Raw genomic sequence first — 23398 nt, forward strand, 5'->3', positions numbered from 1 at the left:
ACTTATTCTACGAATGTCCATGCTTATCCTTCTTTTGGTAAAAGATGTCTGAATTTGTAAGTGTTAAATTGAATTGCAATCTAAACTTAAATTTGTCTTCAGTTGTAGGCCTACTTCATTCAAATGAATATGACTTTCCAAAGAAATGTTTTTTGTTATTGATTTGTTTTTGCTATTAGGGAAATTTTACATTCACTAGGTCAAATGAAGCAACTCAGAACTCATTTTTAAACAGCCTTTAAAGTATATATTAGAATTTATAAATAACAAAAAAGCCAAGAAAACTATCTATCTTTTAAATTAATTTAAGTTTATATTTTATGTATTTAATTTTTTGTACAGTATGTGAAATGTAAATTCTGTGACTTTTTATGGACTTTTTTGCAATCTTGAATAATTAAAGTTCAATAAAAAAGTTTTTACTATAATGCATCACAAAGAAGCTTACACACAGGTTAAATCTCACAAATAACAAGAGTTTACACTAGAATAAAGTTACAGAAATGTTTACATTAAGCCTAAGGGTGTATTGTACTTCACCTTGTATTGGTTGCTTGCAGCTACATTTTCATTTACAGCTGCAGACAAGCATCGAAATGAAGTTTTTATTCAAGTCAAACCATTTTTTTTAAAGTATGTGACAATAATGATGTGTTATGGGATGGTATGGCACAGCTCAGATCTGGTAAATAGAGGGACCCAGAGATTAGGCAGACAGGCACCTGTATGACTTAATTAATAAAACAGACAGTAAAGGTCATGACAATACAATCTGTTAATGCGACACATTATGAATATCAATAAAATGTAAGGGGTACTATGATATTTCCTGAGACAAAAACACTCAACACTCACCATATAACCTAAAATGGATCTATTTATAAACTTATTTTCTTTATAATTTCACCAGCCTCATCATGCCAAGACCACATCTATTCAGAAAATAATTTAAATATATAAATATGAATAATGATGTACACTAAATACATTTAAGATATTAAAAGCATACAAATAACACAAAGTGGACATACAGGGGTTTCAAGAACTTACAGAGATCACATTCACCAGTGAAGAATCTGTGTTAAATACTTTAAAAGTTACAATAAGTTTTAAACTTTTTTTAAACCAAGGATAGAACAAAGCATAAATAAGTGGATTGATTGACGAATTAAGATAAAACAGAATCAACACGCTGTTGATAACATAATAAAATGAGTAATTTCTTAAGAAATTAGTCAAAGATAAAATATAATAAGGCAATAAACACAATAAAAAGACAAAGATCAGAATTCCTAGCACTAATGCAGCTTTTCGCTCCGATTTCATGGAATCCCCGATTCGGATTTTAGAGGATTCTGTGCTATGGTGAATCTGCAGCGCTCTTATAGCAGTTGCATGTTTCTTAGCAAGCACAAAGACGTGTGAGTATAATATTACAATGAGAGTACATGGTAAAAGAAACACAATAAGGAGATCAATCAGGCATGAGACCTCATCCACAATAAAAAGACATGCACCCGGACACATGAAATCAGTGAAGTTCCCATTAATATAAAGAATAGTGAAATTATAAAGGAGAGAAAACAACCAGTTAAACAAAGTTGCTATGCAGACCACAGTGGGTGTGATCTTCTCACAATAGAAGAAAGGATAATTCAAGGCCAAAAATCGATCAAATGCTATCAGAGCCACGGTGTGAACAGAAACACTGGTGACTAGAAAAGCCACAAAATTAAATATCGAGCAGAAAAGTGGTCCCGAAGTCCAACATGACTCGATCAGCCAAATCAAATGAAATGGCATTACAAAAAATCCAACCAGGACATCGGACACGGCCAAAGAGAGGATGAGGATGTTAGCAGGTGTGTGGAGCTGTTTAAAGTGACTGACGGAGATGATGACCAGAAGGTTTCCACACACGGTCAGAAGAACCACAGCGGCTGCGGCCACATAGAGGAGCACGTAGACGGGGAAAGAAACTGATCTTTCCGGACAGGTATATTCAAGACAGTCTCTGGTTTGATTCACTGCTGTGAGATTCATCACGAGAGACGACTAAACACAGGCTACCTTCTAGTACATTTATACACAAAGCCACTTATACTTTTATATCTGAATGTGAATGCACTCGCCTCTCAGTTTGCATTGTGTAAAGCAGATTCTGTGTGGAAGCTAAAACCAAACTGCAGGTTTTATAGATTTTTAGTAGAGGGCGTAGATGTTGCCCCTCCCCTTCAAGATTTTAATCATGCATATCTGTTGGGAGTTTTGTTTTCTGCTTTAAAATAATCGTAAAGTCATAAAAAATATTAAATAGCACAAACGGTAAGTATAGGGACTATTTTAAAAAAGTGTTTAGATTAAATGCAAAGTATTTTAAGCATTTAAAGCATTTTCCAAATTAGGTGGTCGTTCTTAAAGCAAGTTATTCACTGAAAAAAAATGCAGTTAAAGTGCACCTGGTCCGATTCATGTTTTTAAATTTTCTTTGGTGTGTAATTTGTATTAGTATGTTAACGATATGCAAAAGGTACAAACCCCAAAGTAAAGATGACTTGATAGTTTCACGTGCGCATGCGAAACTAAACTTAATTTAATTTTTGCTCCATGTCCCCTTAGAGGCTCCGTATAAACCACACAAACACATTAGATTATACCAAATAAACAAAATAATGTTGTTTTTTTAGCAACGAAATAGGTGCACTTTAAAACAACATGGTTTTGCAATTCAATTCAACCTACTATTTTAAGTGATAAGTTGACATAACTTATAAAAACAAGTTAAAATTGCTTAACTTAATGCTAAGTAACATAAAAATATATGTTGATTTGACAAAAACGCTGCATTTTTTTTTTACAGTAGATGTTATGGTCTCCCAAGACATTCAACCCCACCCTATAATATAAAAAGCATAAAATTGGATTAAATGTGTTTTCCGTTTCTCTTAATTATGCTCTAACACTTTATTATAAACATTACATTATTTACATAGTTTTATGTTTAAGTGTCATATATTTTATATTTAAGTAAGCAAAATTAAAAATAATTATTTAATGAAAAACAATAAAAGCTTTAAAATTATTCTGTAAAATGATAAAATAATGCATTAAATAAAGTTAACTGGGCATCTCTCATTAATGTCTATATATTTGAGTTTGTCTCCATCTAGTGGTTAAAAGCTCTCATAACAAGTGTCTTTAAATAACAGCAGGCTACTTCTAGTGCAGGAACTTTTTCATTTTATACACACAAACACACATATATATTTTTTAATTTAACATGTTGGACCTGAATCTAGCATACACTACACTACCAGTCAAAACTTTAAAATAACTCCAAATTTTTTGATTGTTTCTTATGTTTTAAATATTAGTCAATTAATTCAATTAAACTTCAACAGTAGATATTATGGTCTTCCAAGACATTTAACCCCACTATATTATATAAAACCCCACCCTATTATAAAAAGCATCAAATAGTTTTTTTTTTTTAAATACGCCATTTCTCTTTATTACTCCATTAATTACAGTAATTATGCATTATTTACATAATTTTATGTTCAATGTTCATTTATTTTAAGTAAACAAAAAATGATTTAATGAAAAACAATAAGAGCTTTAGAATTATACTGTAAAAGGAAAAAAATAATGCATGAAATAAAGTTAACTGGGCATCTTTGTTAGAGTTATTTGTGTCAAAATATTTGAGTATGTCTCCATCTAGTGGGTAAAATCTCTCATAACAAGTGTCTTTAAATAACAGCAGGTTACTTTTAGTGCACTAACTTTTTCATTTATAATAGTTTAAATTCACCTGACTTCACTTAAAAAGACGTATGGATATATTGACTATTAAAATTAGTTAGACATTAAAATTGCAGAAATATAGTACAATATACATCAAATATTAACATATTAGACCTGAATCTAGCAGACACAACACTACCAGTCATATATTTTGAATAACTCCTCTTTTTAATGTTTTTTATGTTTAAAAATAATAGTCAAAACTATGAAATAACACAAATGATCAATATAGGAGTTATTTAATCAAACGTTAGACTGGCAGTGTATCATCTGTGTCTGAGTCTAGTTTAAAAACCAGATGCTCTTACATTTCTAGCAGCAAGTTCATACTGTCATTTTACTATCAGAAATATAACAAGCTTACAATATTTTACACCAATTGAGATGGGTGACAGATGAACTGTCCTGTCATTATAGGCTATGATTACAGTGGAAAAAAAACTACAAATTCTAATGAATGTTTCAGGTCAAATACAAATTCAATCTCAATAGCATCTGTGGCATGTCGGGGTCAGGTTTTGTCTTATAAATGCCATAACTACTTCATCTATTTGTGCTCCTGTATAGCTCAGTGGTAGAGCATTGCATTATCAGCGCAATGCAAGGTCATGGGTTTGAACCCAGGGAACACACATAATGATAAAAATGTATACCTTGTAATGCACTGCAAGTTTATTTGGCGATAAAACCAAATGCATAAATGTAAATGAGGCTGAGCATCTTTCTATATGACAGAATAACCTTTTTAGCAAATTCATATTGTTAGTATTTCATTATGGTATAGCAAAAGTTAGTGGCTGATTTGTTTGTAGGCTCGTAAAAGCATAAATACGAATTTCTATTCCTTATTTCAACCAACTAAGGGATAATGTATAGGCAGCAGGTTGTTATCGCAAAAATAAGCCCCGACAGTGTGATCACGAAGCAGAGAAAATGATTTTAAGATAAGAAAAGACGTTCAAATGACACAAACATACTATTTGGTTTAATCATTTGTAAATATAATTTCATATATGTTATTAAAAGACATATTTATATTTACATTTTTGTGTGTTGTGTTATGTGCGTTCAAGCCTGATTTCAGGCTTGGAATGTCGCAACTGGCCAATCAGAATCAAGCATTTTATCCGTGTGAGCTGTGTAATCAAAGTTGTTCCTTCAGTGATAATGGATGGCATGCCACAGATGTTGTCGATGCATTGAACCCAGAACATTCCTTTAATGTTACAAAACAACTTTTAATACAAAACCTCCATAATTCATTTTAGTGCAGATTCTGTGGAGTGTTCGATGGAGATGAAAGCCTCAGTTTTTGACAATACCCCAGATTATCAAACCACCAACGACGCCAACCACGACCAAGATAGTGATCAAGATGCAAATCTTCTTGCGAGATGACTTCTGCAATGAATTAAAGAAACAGGGTCACTGGTTCATGATAATAATAATGTCTTATTTTTATATGTGACAGACTTACTAAACGGCTGAGCTTTAGTGGAAGCTGTCTTTTCAATTTAGTGTCATTTCAAGCTTATTTCTATGTCTAAAATGTTTTAGAAATTTTGGCTAAGAATCTTCAATTAACCTATAATTTCATTTTCATTGAATTATTGATATATATTTAAAAGGAACAGTTTACAGAAATATAAACATTAACACTTCATGTCTTTTTAACCTCACATTATTTTATTAAAAACACAAGCAAATATTTTTATCTGAGATTTCCTCATGCATACAATGAAATGAGATGGGGATGATTTGTTAAAATATTTAAATGTATTTATTTATTAAATCTTCGATGGACTGACCACCTGTCCAGTGTGGTTTACGGTCTCGGTATTAGCTTCAACACAAACCACGACCCCATCAGGGATAAACGTAAAGACATTGAATGGATATTACTTTCTGTAGGTGGTAATTTTTACTGTTTATTTATTAGTAAAGTATGGCTGTACCTGGTAGGTTGCGGCTCTGGACAGCTGCTGTGTGGCCGACTGCACGTTCTGATCTGCGGTTTCTACGTGGGCCTCTATACTGTCTGTTTATGAGATGAAGATAAACAGAGAAATCATATGAATTAGAGTTTTCTCCAACTTTATTGGAGCTGAAAATTAGACAAAATGTGAGACTGGACCACAAAACTGTAGGGTTCCAATTTTTGAACTTAAGTTTTCTATATTTACATTTAGTTATTTGGCAGACACTTGCTCCAAAACGACTTACAAATGAGGTCAACAATAAAAGCAGCAGTGCATAAGTGCACAAAAGGTTTCTTTACATCATCTGAAAGCTGAATAAATAAGCTTTTCATTATTGTATAGTTTGTTAGGATAGGACAATATTTGGCAGAGATACAACTACAATTTAAAATGTGGAATCTGAGGGTGCAAAAAATCACCAGGGTCACATATGTGAACTCAAAGTTAGTTGTATCCAACAACTTTCTTTTTTATTGTTTAAATTATAAATATTATTTATGGATATCCTTAGAATGTTATGTAAATGTTTCAATATTACATCATTCATCCAGTCATTTTTTTGGTGTGGATGGCACAGATAATGATGCAAACGGTTGTAATTTTGATGAAATCTTAACACTTATTGTACACACAAAACAGAAGTTTGGTTTACGTCTAATTACAAGTTTAAAGAGTAAACAAACAGAGCTCTCATAGGTCTTCATTATCACCGTCTGCTTTCATCTTTTAACACCTTTAATTGCCTAAACACACAATCCCTCCTAGTACAAAGTATACCAATTTAGCAGACCCTCTTGGGCAGTATTTTTTATGTGTTGACAGGAGAAACTCAGGCCTGGATTATATTGGGCATACAGGGCCTTTCAAAAAATTATAATATTATATGTTATAAAATGTCAGTTTTAAACTGCATTCATTTAGGCAGCATTGTAATTGAGTCCAACTCGAGTCCAAGTCAAGACCAAAGATCGAGTGTCAGGGATGTGGACTCGGTCTCAACTACAACACTGCATTACAGTCCGTCAATCTGTTTATTAAGTTCTGAGAAATACATTAACCATCAAACAGAAACGTGCTTCATCCAAAAACCGCATACTTTCCTACTATATACAGTAGGCAAGAAACAGTATGTGACAAAACATACGGTACCACAGTGACAATTTCTAAAGCAGGACACGTTTCAAAAAGTTTTTCTTTTGCGTCTTCTTTCTCTGTTTGTGCAAAACAAGAGAGAAGTTTGCATGTCTCTGTATGTGTTTACATGCAAGATGTTTGTTGTATTTGTCACTTTCCTTTTTTTCTCTATAATGTAAAAGTTAATCTAGCATTGCTGTGATCTACAGTATTACTTTTGAAGTAGCAGACAGACAGCTCATGTTTAGACAATTTAGAGAAACAATCCAGATTTGTTTCTTGTGCTGTATGAACAGATGGTGGATCTAACTTTTGCATATGGTCGTGCAGGATCTTACCAATCATGTCTCCTTGTTCATGCACCAGCACGGCCAAGTCTTTGAAGATTGTATTAATGTCTGTGATGTCCGACTGAAACACAAGAGAGCCCTTTAGAAAACATATCTATCTAAAAACATGACAGCAAATCAAAAACCTTCAAGCACCTTTTTCTGATAGTGATGTTTACTGACAGGCATTGTATGAGATATTTTACATGTAACTTAATAAAATGATTATGGAAATTCACATCTCAATAGTGGTAAAATGACAATATTACTGGGGCAAATAGTGGTTGTGCATTTAAAACTCATTCCAATTACAATTACCAATTTTAAATATGCTGTGCAAGGCAGATTACAGTTGTTAAATTGGTTTGTGGCTAGTTTGTGAATAAGCTTCAGATTGTTGCACTAGAGTACAGTGCACAAAAGTGAATTGTTTGTGACTTGTAATGCACTTATGGTTAAATCAGGTGACCTCTTTGGTGTCTCAGGCTTGAATATGTCTCACCTCCAGCTGTCTAATGGCTGTTTCTCTTTCTTGAATGAGCTGCAGGTCTTCTTCTGTGATCTCCTCAAAGCTTTGAGTCTGAGTTTGAATCTCGCTGGAAACACACAGACATAGAGTTAAACAGTTATTTATTTCATTCATGGCTTTTTATGCATAAATTATGAGCACATTAGAAGTGTTAATAATGAAGTTTCTAACCTTCCAAAGGGGGCAGCGAATCCTATATTCACCTCATCTGTACCACCACTCTGTGGAAAGAAAGTGTATTAATCTTTTGTAGTAAAACCAGAGACTTCGCAACATATCTTTATCTATTCATAGAAATAAGCATACATGACAATTATTTACTTAAAATAACCTTACAATAACACATCAAATGTTTCTTTTTGTCATAAACTCTAGGGACGAGGTTTCTAAGTAGACGTAGACGAAACATTTTAATGACAATAGTTTTTAGCTGTTACATGTATTAATGTATGATTATTCGTACAATGATTCTTAGATCGGTGGCATACAAATGTTTCACCAATAATACATGAACCCTGTCATAAGATGACTTGGATCTGTGTTCGTTTCTACGTTAGATTCATAAATAAGGCCCATTGTGTTTTGTCTGTACTGACTTAACTCTTTCATGCCATTGATGAGTTATATAGTCAATTAAGAGAAAACATTTGCATGAAAAAACATGTTCCTGATGAGTTTTTATGGTAATCTGTAATACCGCGAATATACACTAGAAGGTGCACTTACCAAAATATAATTTTTTTTCTTAATTTTACACTTTGTGTATGTTTTGATAATCGTTCTGAATCTGATCTCTACAAAAGTCCTTCACAAAAATACTATTTTTCAGCTTTTTGCAAAAAAAATATATATATTTTTGAAGAAAAATACCCATATTTAAGCAGAGAAAAAATATAGATAGGATAAAACTTTTTTATCCGTTTTGTTTGTTTGTTTGAAAGCAGTGGGTCTGTTCTTTTATTAGATATATTTGTATGTTTATATATTTTTAAAGGAAATTTTCCTTAAAAACATTTTGTGAAACTTTTGTGAAAATCACAAAATAATGCTGGCGGGGAATGAGTTAAGGGCTGTTCACACTATAGTTGAAAACAATAAAGAAAAAAAAATGCGGAGTTCACACCACAACTTTAACGATAAATATACATGGAACAAGATCGTTGGGATTACTTTCAGAGCGGTTTGTGATGAACGATAAACTATACAAAGTAATCGTTATCGTCCAGTGGTGTGGACCCTAATATAGTTAATCGTTAACGTTATGGTTAGTGTGAATGATCCTTTAGTTTGATGAATTTAAGATAAATGTAATGTACATGGAGAGTCCTCAAAAACCACAAATACCAACGAGTGTGTATGTTAAGGCTTGGTAATGTTGCTTAAATATTATATTTATTTATTTTTCTTTACATGCACAAATAAAACAGTGTGAAAAATACAGACTATGCTAATACTAAAGGATTATACACGCTTGTAGCACATTTCTCTCGTATTTAAGAATTTTGCATTGCAAAAGCAACACATAAGACTCACCGAAACTCTTGAGCTGGCACGGACACGCGCCACAAACTCTTTCTCTTTGCTCGCTGCTTCTCGCTGAGTCCTTTGAAAGACACCCAAGGCGTTGGAAAACTCAGTGATGAGACGTTCTCGCTGGATTTTCCTCTGCCGCTGTAGGAGAACAGAAGAAAATCACATCTAATCCTGGCCTTTAAATACAATACAACAAAACATTTGGTAAATATGTCCTACATAGTTTGAAATTGGTATCGAGCCATTGAACCACAAATACAATCGTGTTTGTTTTAGCCTATTTTTGTGATGTCATAAGACTTACTGTAAGTCTATACAGTATGTGTAAATGTCTGAAAATATGGTGGGAAAGTAATAAAACGCTGTACCTGTTCTGTGGTCACAGGTAAGGAGCTAAACTCCTTCACCCATTTATCTGTTGTTTTAGCAAGATGATTGACATTTTGCTGTTTCTGCTGTCTGTATGATTAAACAAAGACAAACCAATACATTTACTGTATTTACTGCAAACTATCAGTGACAACAGGTTAAAATTTTGTAATCTTTAGTCTTAAAAATAAGGGTGTGAAGCATCTTTATTTTTAAAAGTTCAGTGTCATTTATGTGCTTATTTGATTATTATGAGTGATGCTGACGTCAAAAGACAAATAGGCAATGTGTGACAAATTAAAAATGTATATATTGGAACTAAAGTGGCTGTTTGTGGTGGACTCACAATCTTTGTCGCAGGTCTGTTGAATCTTGTGCCGTTCCAAGTTGATTTATCATTTGCTGGATTTCATTGGCTGGGGAAAAACAAAAGATATTGTGACCTAACCAAACACTCACTGAGAATATTGAAACACTGACCAACTAAATGAGAATGCTATTGGTTTATGTAAAATAAAGTATTATGGATTTACATATTCGAAACCACTTGATTTTAAAATGTTGTGTTGTGTATGTTTTTTTTTTCATTAAATACACTAAGCAATTTTTTTGCATGTGGCACTGTGAAATCCATTGGTGGCTCGTGACTTCCTTTCTGAGGATGCACGAATGCAAACTCGTCAAAACATCGTCATGTGTGTGGATCGTTATGTCAAAATAAGTGTTAGGTGTGTCATTGAACCTATGTGCATGTCAAAGTACGTGCCTGCTACAGATGCAGAAGCAGGCACATATTTTGACATGACACGCGGTGCACATGGGTTTCCATGACGCACCAAAAACATATTTTGACATGACGAGCCACACATGACACCCTGAACACATTTTTTGGTGAAATTCAGTCTTATAATCTAATGATGAGATGAAGAGCATCAAAGATGGATTTCAAATTGATTTCAAATTTTGACATGACCTTAGTCAATATTAAAGATATCAAAGTTATATTTTCACAGGATGTTCTTTACATTATGTATGATGATTTAATATAGAAAACAACAAATCATAAAAAAAGACTTTAGCTGGGTTTTCACACACAGGTTACAGCTACTTTGAAGTTTATGTATCTCAGCCTACTGTATATAAGGCTTTATTCTGTTTGTTTATAAAAATCCTGTGACATGAAACTCATTTGTGTGTGTGTGTGTGTGTGTGTGTCTGTGATTTGACAATGTTTATTGTAAACAGTAGTATGCAGAAACCACATCACATCAATAAGGAGTAATACAATGCATTTACTTACTGAGCCTTGTTATTCTCTGGATGTTTGAGCCTATATTCTGTGCCAGCTCATTTGCATCAACTTTACTTGGCTCAAACATGATGAAAATCTTTACAGGCAAGTACACCAAACCTAGAAAGAAAGATTTTCAGCGGTTAAACCACAGACAACGGGGTAAAAACAGAAATAAAGTACGACTTTAAAACTTGCAAGGTTCCTCATGTGACAACTAGCCCCAGTCTGCTACAGTGTTATGTTCGCACTGATATTTGAAATCTTTAAATACAGTTCACTAATGATAACAGCCAAAATATTCATCCACGTTGATTAGTTAGTATCTAACTTTCGTGAAATAACTTACTGTTGTTATTAACTTAGTACACTAATCTGTGGACTTTGTCCAAATTTGACTAATAAACGTAACCAATCGTCAGTTTCAATGCACCTTCAGAAAGAATGCGGAAACCAGACCGCCCAAACTGACAACACATATTTATACTTTATAAACGTTTTAATTTTTCAAAAATACGCTGCTAATATTTTACTTGCTAAGACGCACACGAAATACAACACTGAAACTGTGTGAAACTGAAAGTCTGTGAGATTGTCATACATAGATGTCAGGAAACGTTTGACATCTGATGGTTGATACAGTTGCGCCACCTTTATTGACGTCACTGACACTGTTTTAAAGTTAATATAACTTTAGTGTGTCGAAAGATAAGCTGTTTAATTGTGATAAAAAACTTCAGTTTGAGTGTTTACCTGGATTTCCTGAGTGAAAGTCCGAGGCTGCGAGCTCTCAGCTGATCTGTTCACGCACGTGTCACGTGCTGTGTTCGACTTCATACGTAGCTGCGCAGACAGATCCGCCTATGACATCAAAGTACCGCGAGAACAATTGATTTCGAATCTCTCTCGCGGTACTTTAATGTCATACGCACATTTCTCTGCGCAGAAAACACATTTGACAGATAGTTTCACTCCTTCGCTACAGATTTTTGTTATGAAAGTAATTTTTTAATATTATGTTTTAAATAAACACTGTGCGTTTATGTAAATCTAAGTTTATTTCCCTTTTTTGTATATTTGCAAATTTAAGATGCATAAACATAAACACAGGTCACATTCACAATTCACAAACCTTATTTAATGCAAACAAGTTACTAAGTAACTTACACATCCAACTAAATGATCATGATATAGTACAGACCTAAAAGAGGGACATAAATTACAAACAGGCTTGCATATTAAATATAATTTAAACACATGATGTTTTTATGATTATATTTATGCTGTACCCTTGTAATCTTTGTTTAGGACACTGACAGGACCAGGCAGGTAGAGAAGCTTTTATCTTTAACCAGAAGGCCTTAGAACAAAGATTCTAACAATACAAGTAGTATATATCAGTATGATATTAAATGTAATTTACCTACATCATACACACACATATTATGTTAAGGATTGTCAGAAAACAAGTTAAACTGCTTATTTGCTGTTTGGAGTATTTTAAGCGTAAGCACAAGTTTCATTGACCTTTTAAACCATGGATAAGACACTGCATATATAAATGGGTTGATGCATGAATTAGTGTAAAATAAACAAAGTAAAGCAGGAAAGCTCACAGATGAGTTTTGGAAATACTTCATATTAAGTGAAGTTATAAAAAAGGGAATCCAGCAAATTATATACAAGGACACAACTGAGCCCAGTGTTTTAGTGGCCTTCATCTCAGATTTCCTGGATGATTTTTGATTTTTCTGAGACACATTTTGCTTTTCTATGTTGGAAATGGCTTTAGCTTGCCTCAAAGCCACTGTGAGAATTCTTACATACATAATAATCATCGCTGTACACGGAGAAATGAAGCTGATGATCAAATCTGCTCCCCCCCGAGCCTCGCTCACAGGCACCGCACACTCTCGCAGACAGACCACTGTTACTCCTGATTGGGTTGAACCAAAATCCACAATTACAAGATTATAGAAGATAGACACAATCCAACCCAAACTTATACAGACCAGTGTCCTTCTGATGGTCATTTTGGAGATGTACTGCAGCGGATTACACACAGCAAAATAACGATCAATAGCTACAAACAATATGTTGATGAGGGATGCAGACCCAAGAATAGACATTATATAATGAAAAATATGACATTGGACCTTTTTCATACGAAAACAAAAATTAATGCTTCTAAAGCTTTCAACAGGCATCACGCAAATTCCCACCAAGAAGTCCGAGACAGCCAGTGAGAGGATGATAAGATTGGTTGGTGTGTGCAGTTGCTTAAAAATGACAATAGAGATGATAACAAGTAGGTTTCCACACACAGTCAGCACAGACATTACAGTTATATAGAGAAACAACAATATATTGATATAATTCAAATGAGATATAGGAGAACAGCTTGTATTCCAGACAGGAAAGCAGGGAAATTCTTCATTGTTAACTATGCCCATGATGATCAGAATAGCATTGCTGGTACAAAGTCCTAAAGCAAAATCGACTGCCAATGTTTTGAACGGAGTTGTTCTTTAAACTTATACTGTAAATGAAATGGCAACTGTTGTTGATGGGAGTGGCCAAGAATGACCTCAGCATCAGCATCAGAATGAATCAAGAGGCCTTCAGCAAGATTTACCGTCTCAGTCTTGATTATAAATCTATTACATCAATGTGATTTAAAACTGGCATATGGGATGTGACAATTTTATATTTAAAGACTTAAATATCTTTCACAACTTTACACTGTCAGCAAAAAAGGTACAAAACTGTTCCTTTTGTCGCTCGATTGGTACCATAAGGTTCCGTTTTGTACCTTTACAGGTATACTTAACATAAATGTTGTACCTTTTTGGGTACATTACTGTAGCTTAAGGATCTACTGTGTACCTTAGGTACAGTTAACTGTTTTGTACAAAATTGTTCCTTAGGGTATAATATTGTACCCTAAAAGGTACAACATTTCAATGTGTTGTCAAGAAATCCTGTGTGCATCACGTGTTTTGTCAACATAAGTGCCTGCTGCAAAACCGTTTATGATAAAAGAGACGCTCAGATTCATAAAATACATGCAAGACACTCCCTTAACAGTAAACTCTGAATACGCATGAGATTATGCGAGTATCTGGCAAGCGAGAGCATCTCTTGTACCATAAACCCTTTAGATGCATCTGCAGCAGGCACTTATTTTGACAAAACACGTGATGCACACAGGATCTCTAGACGAGCAGAACACATATTTTGAAAAAAGGAACCACACACATGACATTCAGTGTAAAAAACAGCCGAATGCTATAATGTTAGCATCAAATAAGGTTTCAACAGAATTACCCAGTCTTTAGAAGTTTAGATGTTAAGGCTGGACAATATTGACCAAAATTTCTATCTTATAGTATGAATGGCGATGATATGATATATTATAAATATCTTTCTATTAAGTGAAATAAATATTTATGCAAGTCAAAGCCACATCATGAGATATCACAATGACCTTTTTAAAACAGCTTAAGATAAAAAATAAAATTTAAAGACATAATTTCTTCCCTGTTTTATAAATAAACAGCTGCAGAACATGTAAGCTGGTTGGAAAGCTTACAGTACATCTGACCTCAGTGTAGATTTCTGGCAAAGCTTCTTTGCAAAGAAGGAGGGTCATATCAGATCATATAGATATAGACGGTAGTGTCACATCCGGTATCCTGCTGGGAAAAAATTGCAATATATTACCAAAACTCAATGCAAAGCTCATCAAAATATGTGTTTGGCGTGTCATGTGAACCTATGTGCATCACACATAACTTTTAAAGCTGTGAATCACGCGTCACTCTTTAAAGGCTTATAGATGCATTACTCACTTTCTTTTTTTACCACTATTTATTACAATAGCTCAAATAATTATTTTAGCATTTTTTTTTAGCATGATAAAGCCTAAATCTACAATAAATGAGACTTTTTTGCTGCTAACTGTTTTTATATTTTGTATAGTATAATATCTGCTTATTTAAAAACCAAAAATGGTCACCAATGTGATCAAATCAAAATGAAATAAAGTCAAATAGTGAAAACCGATATCAGAGGAGTTAGGTTTAAATATTTGCAGTGTAAAGAGTTTTTCTAAACCAAGTAGTTTGGAGCTGTGAAAACTGTTTTTGTATACTTTTTATTGTGCATTATATTTAAGATGCTTTGTGATAAAAAAAAACACGTGCCACAAATATATTTGTTTTTTTAATACATTCAATATTAGATATATAATATATTATCACTCCACATAGGCTACTGAGATACATACCAATAAGAATAAAAGTTTCTAGTCAAAGTTACAGTAACAATTTTGCTAGTAGTGGTTTTGAGTAATTGTTTTTAATATGGAAGCATATTTTTTGTAATAGCTGGTGGGTAACGAGTGAGCACAGTAACACAATTCACAAACCTTATTTTAATGCAAAACAAGTTACCAAGTAATTCACACATCCAACTAATTGATCCTAATATAGTACAGACCTAAAAGAAGGACATAAATCAAACAGGCTTGCATATTAAAAATATTTTAGACACATGATGTTTTTATGATTATATTTATGATGTTCCCTTTTACCTTTGTTTGACAGGAGCAGGCAGGTAGAGAAGCATTTATCTTTTACTAGAAGGCCAACAAAATCCTAACAATACAAGTATTATATATCAATATTACAGTACATGTAATTTTCCTAAATCATACACACACATATTATGTTAAGGATTGTCAGAAATCAAATTTAACTGCCTTACTTGCTGTCTGCAGTATTTTAAGCGTAAGCACAAGTTTCACTGTCCTTTTAAACCATGGATAAGACACTGCATATATAAATGGGTTGATGCATGAATTAGTGTAAAATAAACAAAGTAAAGCAGAAAAGCTTACAGATGAGTTTTGAAAATACTTCATATTAAGTGAAGTTATATAAAAGGGAATCCAGCAAATTATATACAAGGACACAACTGAGCCCAATGTTTTAGTTGCCTTCATCTCAGATTTCCTGGATGATTTTAGATTTTTCTGAGACACATTTTGCTTTTCTATGTTGGAAATGGCTTTAGCTTGCCTTAAGGCCACTGTGAGAATTCTTACATACATAATAATCATCGCTGTAAACGGAGAAATGAAGTTGATGATCACAATTGCTCCCCCCCGAGACTGGTTCACAGGCACCGCACACTCTCGCACACAGACCACAGTTGCTCCGGACTGGATTGAACTGAAATCCACAATCACAAAATTACAGCAAATGGACACAAACCAACCCATACTTATACAGACCAGTGTCCTTCTGATGGTGACTCTGGAGATGTACTGGAGCGGATTACACACAGCAAAATAACGATCAATAGCTACAAACAATATGTTGACAAGGGATGCAGACCCAAGAATAGACATTATATAATGAAAAATATGACATTGGACCTGTTTCATACGAAAACAAGCATTAATGCTCCTAAAGCTTTCAACAGGCATCACGCATATTCCCACTAAGAAGTCCGAGACAGCCAGTGAGAGGATGATAAGATTGGTTGGTGTATGCAGTTGCTTGGAAATTACAATAGAGATGATTACAATTAGGTTCCCTTTCAGTCGGTCACTACGACGTCACGTCGTGACCGACGAATTGGGAACTCGCTTAGAGAGACCAATCTGCTTCGTTTACTACAAAAACGCCAATGAACTTGGCATTGAGATATTTGCATAATGCTGGCGCCGCCCCGCCAGGTGCCTTTATAAGCAGCAGGTGCAAATAGGGAAATTAGCTCTTTCGCTTCGAAAGCCGGCTTTATCTGCTACTGAGAAGCTACTCTCTGCTCTTCTGGGAACGGTTGCTGAAGTTGATTGACAAGCAGTACTAACACAGCGGACGCTCGCAGTATTCCACGGCTCTGCATCTTTTTTGTTTTGAGTTTAGTGTGTGCGTTGCCTTCCCTGTGCGCATCATCAGCTGAGCACCTAAAGAGTGATTTCCCTAAAAGAGTGATACGTGAGAGCTCTGTGTCTTTTTAAAGGCAGCCACTCTCTCGTATATGCGGAGATCAGCGTCCTTTTCAGGATAGCTTTTCGCCCGTGCGATCTTGGATGCGAGAAGTATAAGGGTTCCAGTGACGGTCACGAGCGCTGTCTTCGTGCTCAGGCATCGAGCACTCCGGGGCTGCGTTCGTGGAGAGTTTCTGTTCTCTCTGTGAGAGCATAACCCTCTTGGATTGCGGAGACGACTGTCGTTTCTACGGGAACGCTGTCCGCGCCTTTGCAGTGCTGACGTCGCCATGGTGCGGCTGTCAAGCGCTCGCAGGGCGCCCTTCGCGTCACTACGCTGAGTAGGATGGAGGATGCGTCCTCCGCCTACCGGCCTTCTCATCCTCAGCCGGTTGAGGCTCCGGTGGAGACTGCAGAGTCGTGTTCTACGATGTCTGCCGAATCCATTGGACCTCCTTCTGGTCCCGTCACTTCTGCAGCATCAGAGGGGTGTCCATTTTTCCTCCGAGGCAGAGTCGTTCCGGAGATGGCGGCCGTGCCCGCGAGCGGCGGAGACGGTAGAGTTGGAAAGGTTAACCCCTCTCCGCCCGAACCGTCCCGCCCACATGATTGGTACTTCGGAGCTGCTCGGGCCTCTCGGTCCTCTCCTCCTGTGCCTTTCTTTCCCGCGGCACGAAGAGCTGACGTGATTTGCGGCCGTCCGGCCGTTCAGCTTCACCCCTCACCTCCCTCACCAACGGAGCCGCTAAGGGCGGGGACCCCTTCAGTGGAGCGGGATGCGTTCCTGGAGGGACCACCCAACCCTTTCCTCCCGTGTTTGTAGACAGTCGTCCGGTTACGGACGCTGCCCATCAGGCATGTCGGAGAGGCGGCTTCGGCCCTGCACGCAATAACGTTGCTGCAGGCTCACCAAGGCTTTACGAGGGAGCCCGCGACCTTCAGTCGTGCGATGTCCACCACAGTGGTTCAAGATCGCCACCTTTGGCTGTGTCTGGCTGACATGACGGACGCAGACGAGAACAACTTGAATGCTCCTGTCTCACAGACCGGCCTCTTCGGCGAGCCAGGGGAGTCGGACAGCTCCGCTGCGCAGACTGAGGCGATCTCCTAGGTCATGCCCCGGCGGAAGAGAGCTGCCCTTGGTCCACCACGCCGGCTCCTCAGTCTGCCTCTCGCCGTCGGCGTCCTGCGGCGACCACCTCCGTTCCCCTCCTCGGACCCCATCTCGGCAGCGCAGGGGAACCGGTCGTCAGCAGCTCGCCCCGCCCGCTTAGCCGCTTCCCGTGAAATTCGGGAGTTTAAGTGGCCAGTGAAGGGCGACCCGGATTGGCAGAGGATCACTCTTCAGGAGATGGAGCTCCTTCCCCCGATAGAGGGTCGGGTGGAAAATCCTTGGTTTGCATATGTTCCACCGGCTGTTCGGCCGGTACCCACTTAACCACACATAAGAGTGCATTCCTCTTCCCTCTCTAGGTCTCCGGAGGATCGAGAGAGCCGTGAGCGGGTTCACACCAGCTCCCCTACCTCTCCTCTATCGCCTGCGGGTGACCTGAGGAGTCCGAGCTCTCCGCTGAGGAGACCGGACCACCAGCACCCTCATCGGAGTCTGCACTCTCCGTAGAGGAGACCAGACGACCGTTACCCTCAGCGGGCTCAGGTCAGTGTCACACACACATACTGTAGATGTTTATGCTGTCACAGCAGACGCACCGGCAGTCCCACCTGTCTCGCTTCGCTGCCCCACCGCGGGTACTTCGGTAGTGTCGTTATTTCTCCTCGTACGGTGCCTGGGTGCTTGGCTTCAGTTCCCAGCCCGTTTCGTTGGGTTTTACGCACGATCCGCCTCGGTTACGAATCCGGCACTCCCCAAAGTTCGGGCTTTCGTTTCACTGTGGTGAAAGCGTCCGATGCACATGTACTGCGTGCAAAAGTCGATATCCTGTTGGCGAAGGATGTTCGAGCCGGTCCCTCTTACCGAGATGATGATGATGATGATAGGGTTTTTCCAGCCTTTATCTCATAGTACCCAAAAATACTCGGTGGGTTACGATCGATTTGATTTACGCACCGGCTCTACGAAGGTGTTCTTTTTGGATGATAACGCCGAGGCTCGTATTTCAATATTCAGATCGGTTTGCAGCCTTAGACCTGTAAGACGTGTACTTTATGTGTCCATCTCCCCTCGCTTTAGACCGTTTTTTCGCTCTGCGTCCTGGGGTGGGCATATTAATACTAAGTACACCGTTCGAGCTGTCTCTCTCTCTCCGTGTCTCCATGTAGTCACGGCATTAAAATATCAGAGAGAGAGAGTTGTTCGCATTCTGCTTTTATGTACGTCGACTTATAATAGCCCGTTCTCGGCAGACGTGCGCGAACACAGAGAGTTAATGCTTCGGCATCTCGCTCGTTTAAGTCTTCAGGTCGGCTGGGAAAGAGCAACTTTGCCCCGTGCAGAGGATCCTTTTTCTCAGTATGGAAATAAGACTCGATCGACTAATTGGCGTGTTTTACAAGAGCGCGCAACCAGTCAGTTCTGACTTGCCTCGCTTTAATTCGAGGGAAGTACGCGGTCCCTCTGAAACAATTTCAGAAGCTCCTGGACATATGACAGCATGCTGCGGCTGTGACGCCGCCCTAGCTGCTTCATATGAGACCGCTTCAGCGTTGGCTTACGATCGAGTCTCGAGGAGAGCGTGGCACACCGACATACACCGTGTAAACATTGCACCTGCGTGTCATTTCAATTTTTCCCCGTGGTAGACCCGGCATTTCCGATAGAAGATATGCCCCTGAGGGGTCTCCTGGCATTCTGTATATTGCAATGCCCTCAGCACGGGATGATCAGCCACGTATGACGGGCTTGCAGTCTCAGGGGTGTGCATAGCACCCCAACTGCCGCGAGCGGTGCGCTGTATATCTGGGACTTGTACGCTCCGCTATGGAGATGCGAGGGAAGGATGTATTAGCCGACACCAATAACATTGCGACTGTTGCGTTATTTACCGTTAAGGCGGTTTTGCGCTCTCGTCACCTGTCGCATCTCGCTCGTCATCTCCTCCTTTGGAGTCAGAAGCATCTGAGGTCCCTTCGTGCCATTTACATCCCGGGTACGCTCAATACAGCGGCAGACGCGCTTCCCGAGCTGCGCCCCCGGCGAATGGCGACTCCACCCCCAGACGGTCCAGCTAATTTGGAAGAAGTTCGGTTGTGCGTAGATAGATCTGTTTGCGTCGCCGGACGATACCCACTGTCGCCTATTTTATTCACTAACCGAGGGCAGCCTCGGCGTGGATGCGTTGGCACACAGCTGGCCGCGGGGGATGCGTTAAGACGCATTCCTTCCAGTGAGCTTTATTGCGCAGACTCTGTGCAAGTCAGGCAGGACGAGGAGAGCCTTTTATTAGTCGCCCCGTACTGGACTCCAGGAATTGGGTTTCAGAGTTAATGCTCCTCGCGACAGCCCCTCCCTGACGATTTCCCCTGAGGAAAGACTTTCTTTCTCAAGGAAGGGGCACATTATGGCACCCGCGCCCCGACCTGTGGGATTTCCATGTATGGTCGTTGAGCGCGCGCAAGGTTTAGGTGATTTATCGCAAGCGGTATCTAACACCATCGACGCGGTTCGAGCACCGTCCACGAGACGGGCTTACGCGCTTAAAGAAACCTTTCTCGTCACCCGGTGCTCTTCGCAACGCGAGGACCCCAGAGAATGCCCATTAACATTGTGCTTTTATATCTTTTACATAGGTTAGATGGTAGGCTGTCCCTCCGCCATTAAAGTTGATATCGCCGCTATTTCTGCTCATCACTCTCTTATCAACGGCAGATCAGTTGGCCAGCATGATTTAATTATTACATTTAAGAGGCGCTCGCAGGCTAAACCCCTCGCGCCCTCCCTCTTTCCTCCTGAGACCTGTCCATGGTGCTGAAGCCTTCAGGTATCCCTTTTGAGCCTTTGCAGTCTACGAGTCTGAGGTTTTTATCAATGAAAACTCTGACCCTGATAGCATTGGCCTCCATGAAGAAGAGTAGGGGATTTACATGCATTCTCTGTTGACGATTCGTGCTTTTAGTTTGGTCCTGCTGTCTCACTGAGACCCAGACCAGGCTACGTGCCCAAAGTTCCCACCACTCCCTTCAGAGATAAGGTGGTGAGCTTGCAAGCGCTGCCCCCGGAGGACGCAGACCCAACCATGGCTTTGTTGTGCCCCGTACGCGCACTGCGACTCTACGTGGTTCGCACGCAAAGCCTCAGGACCTCAGACCAGCTCTTTGTTTGTTATGGTGGCCAGCAGAAAGGGAAAGCTGTCACTAAGCAGAGGATGTCTCATTGGATAGTTGATACTATCACCCTGGCTTATAATCTTCAGGGTATTCCTTGCCCCTTTAATTTGAGAGCGCACTCCACACGGAGCGTTGCCTCATCTTGGGCTTTAGCTCGTGGTTCCTCGCTAACAGACATCTGTAGAGCTGCTGGTTGGGCGACACCTAATGCGTTCACTAGATTTTACAGTGTTCGTATCGAGCCTGTATCCTCTCGTGTTCTTTTCTCACCAGGGGGAGCACGGAGAACAGTCTCGCAGGTCGGCTTGCAGCCTCCAACTGATGCTTCATAACTGTGTCAGTATGGAAGGCCTTCAAGAACAAAAATGCGTAATGGTTTGAATTGTTCTTCCTCCGCTGCCTTGGCAGCCTTTGTTGCGGAGCATTGGCTGTCAGCCTTTCACTAGCTGTATCCTCGCGAACCTACGTGTCTGGCTCGGGCTCCACATTGTGTCCCACCGGGTTCCTTTGTGAGTATTTTCCGTGGGGTTAATCCTACCAGCCCACGTTTCCCTTAGCAGAGCACTGCTTTGCTTACACAGCCACGGCTGTCATTTTTACCTCAACTACGGTTGACTTTCGCCCACCATTAGCCCTTAAGACGGGTGGTGGCTTCCGCAGCGTTCCTATCCCGCTCAGGTAGGGCGCTTCCCAGTCGCTGGCACTTCTGTGGGGTTAAAGGAACATCTAGTGCCCGGCCTTCTGCCTTAAAACCTACCTCCTCCTCCTTAAGTGGAACCGGAGGGCTTTTACGCAGTCACTGGAAGAGGTCAGCCCCTAGTGGCGTTTTGATAGGGATTCCCAATTCGTCGGTCACGACGTGACGTCGTAGTGACCGACTGAAAGGGAACGTCTCGGTTACGGATGTAACCCTCGTTCCCTGAAGGAGGGAACGGAGACGTCACGTCCCGTCGCCACAGGTGCTGCCACCTGCTGTTTATCGACCGGTCACTTTCTCCCGGCTTTCTCAGCGAAAAGAAGCTAATTTCCCTATTTGCACCTGCTGCTTATAAAGGCACCTGGCGGGGCGGCGCCAGCATTATGCAAATATCTCAATGCCAAGTTCATTGGCGTTTTTGTAGTAAACGAAGCAGATTGGTCTCTCTAAGCGAGTTCCCAATTCGTCGGTCACGACGTGACGTCTCCGTTCCCTCCTTCAGGGAACGAGGGTTACATCCGTAACCGAGACGTTTCCGCACACAGTCAGCACAGACATTACAGTTATATAGAGAAACAACAGTATATTGATATAATTCAAATGAGATATAGGAGAACAGCTTGTATTCCAGACAGGAAAGCAGAGATGCTCAATAAATTCCACTGAGAAATTCTTCATTGTTAACAATGCCCATGATGTTCAGAATAGCATTGCTGGTCCAAAATCCTAAAGCAAAATCGACTGCCAATGTTTTGAAGCGAGCTGTTCTTTAAACTTATACTGTAAATGAAATGGCAACTGTTGTTGATGGGAGTGGCCAAGAATGACCTCAGCATCATCATCAGAATGAATCATGAGGCCTTCAGCAAGATTTCAAAGGGATTTACTGTCTCAATCCTGATTATGAATCTGATGTGACAATTTTATATTTAAAAACTAAAATAACATTCACACCAACTTCCCTCAGAATAAAAGGTACAAAACTTTACTTTTTGTCACTGGGGTGGTTCCCTAGGGTTAAAACTTGTGTATGGATTAACTGGTTAACGCCATGAATATAGCCATAGATGCTGGAATGGCGTAAAGAAATAAAGGAAGAAGAAGAAGAAATATAAAAATGTAAATGAGGATCAGATATAAGTTTCTTAACATTCATGTGGGTGCTCGTCACGTCGTCAAGCAATGCTTAGGTTACTTAGCAAGGCCAGATGCTCTGGAGAGACCAAACGCTTTGAAGAGGAGGAAAGCGGCACCGTCACGTTTTCTGGGTGGGTTTAGAGATGCGAAATGTAGAGTAAATGTGAAGCATGTCAAGCCAAACCCCAGATCACCCACGGAATCACCTTTTTGGGGTTGTGATGTTTCCAGCCCTGCTAAAAACACGTTCTGATGGTGTACTAGTAGCGCAGATTGATACTTTTTCACAACCTTGAGTGACCAAGAGAGTA

The 23398-nt window shown here is 39.2% G+C and overlaps 4 protein-coding genes across 4 annotated transcripts; all 4 read right to left on the reverse strand.

The window, feature by feature from the left end:
* Positions 1-534: 534 nt before the first annotated feature.
* Positions 535-3325, reverse strand: LOC135738351 (trace amine-associated receptor 13c-like). The gene has a single exon (XM_065256356.2). It carries the CDS (start codon positions 2041-2043, stop codon positions 1039-1041), a length of 1005 nt encoding a protein of 334 aa, XP_065112428.1. The 5' UTR covers positions 2044-3325; the 3' UTR covers positions 535-1038.
* A 155-nt stretch (positions 3326-3480) lies between these two features.
* On the reverse strand, positions 3481-11801 carry stx7l (syntaxin 7-like). Its single transcript, XM_065256357.1, has 10 exons — positions 11725-11801; positions 10981-11091; positions 10027-10096; positions 9680-9770; positions 9312-9449; positions 7950-7999; positions 7752-7845; positions 7259-7331; positions 5763-5845; positions 3481-5208 (listed from the first exon to the last, which is right to left on the reverse strand). Exons 2-10 carry the CDS (start codon positions 11057-11059, stop codon positions 5113-5115), a joined length of 774 nt encoding a protein of 257 aa, XP_065112429.1. The 5' UTR covers positions 11060-11091; positions 11725-11801; the 3' UTR covers positions 3481-5112.
* A 498-nt stretch (positions 11802-12299) lies between these two features.
* Positions 12300-13424, reverse strand: LOC135738593 (trace amine-associated receptor 13c-like). Its single transcript, XM_065256691.1, has one exon. The coding sequence runs from the start codon at positions 13422-13424 to the stop codon at positions 12420-12422; it is 1005 nt and encodes a 334-aa protein (XP_065112763.1). The 3' UTR covers positions 12300-12419.
* A 2288-nt stretch (positions 13425-15712) lies between these two features.
* Positions 15713-22628, reverse strand: LOC135738592 (trace amine-associated receptor 13c-like). Its single transcript, XM_065256690.1, has 2 exons — positions 22488-22628; positions 15713-16573 (listed from the first exon to the last, which is right to left on the reverse strand). The coding sequence occupies exons 1-2, from the start codon at positions 22626-22628 to the stop codon at positions 15713-15715; spliced, it is 1002 nt and encodes a 333-aa protein (XP_065112762.1).
* Between the last annotated feature and the right edge of the window lie 770 nt (positions 22629-23398).

Source organism: Paramisgurnus dabryanus, chromosome 12 (assembly GCF_030506205.2).
Source record: "Paramisgurnus dabryanus chromosome 12, PD_genome_1.1, whole genome shotgun sequence".
Classification (NCBI taxonomy): domain Eukaryota; kingdom Metazoa; phylum Chordata; class Actinopteri; order Cypriniformes; family Cobitidae; genus Paramisgurnus; species Paramisgurnus dabryanus.

What these genes read in the sequence shown, in the direction of transcription:
- LOC135738351 (XM_065256356.2), bottom strand. Translation starts at nt 2,043, where the DNA reads ATGAATCTCACAGCAGTGAATCAAACCAGAGACTGTCTTGAATATACC.
- LOC135738592 (XM_065256690.1), bottom strand. Translation starts at nt 22,628, where the DNA reads ATGAAGAATTTCTCAGTGGAATTTATTGAGCATCTCTGCTTTCCTGTC. An exon ending in TGTCTGTGCTGACTGTGTGC is followed by an intron (nt 16,574 to 22,487) that starts GGAAACGTCTCG and finishes GACCGACTGAAA; the next exon opens with GGGAACCTAATTGTAATCAT.
- LOC135738593 (XM_065256691.1), bottom strand. Translation starts at nt 13,424, where the DNA reads ATGGGCATAGTTAACAATGAAGAATTTCCCTGCTTTCCTGTCTGGAAT.
- stx7l (XM_065256357.1), bottom strand. Translation starts at nt 11,059, where the DNA reads ATGTTTGAGCCAAGTAAAGTTGATGCAAATGAGCTGGCACAGAATATA. An exon ending in ACAGACCTGCGACAAAGATT is followed by an intron (nt 9,771 to 10,026) that starts GTGAGTCCACCA and finishes TTAATCATACAG; the next exon opens with ACAGCAGAAACAGCAAAATG. An exon ending in GTGCCAGCTCAAGAGTTTCG is followed by an intron (nt 8,000 to 9,311) that starts GTGAGTCTTATG and finishes TTCTTTCCACAG; the next exon opens with AGTGGTGGTACAGATGAGGT.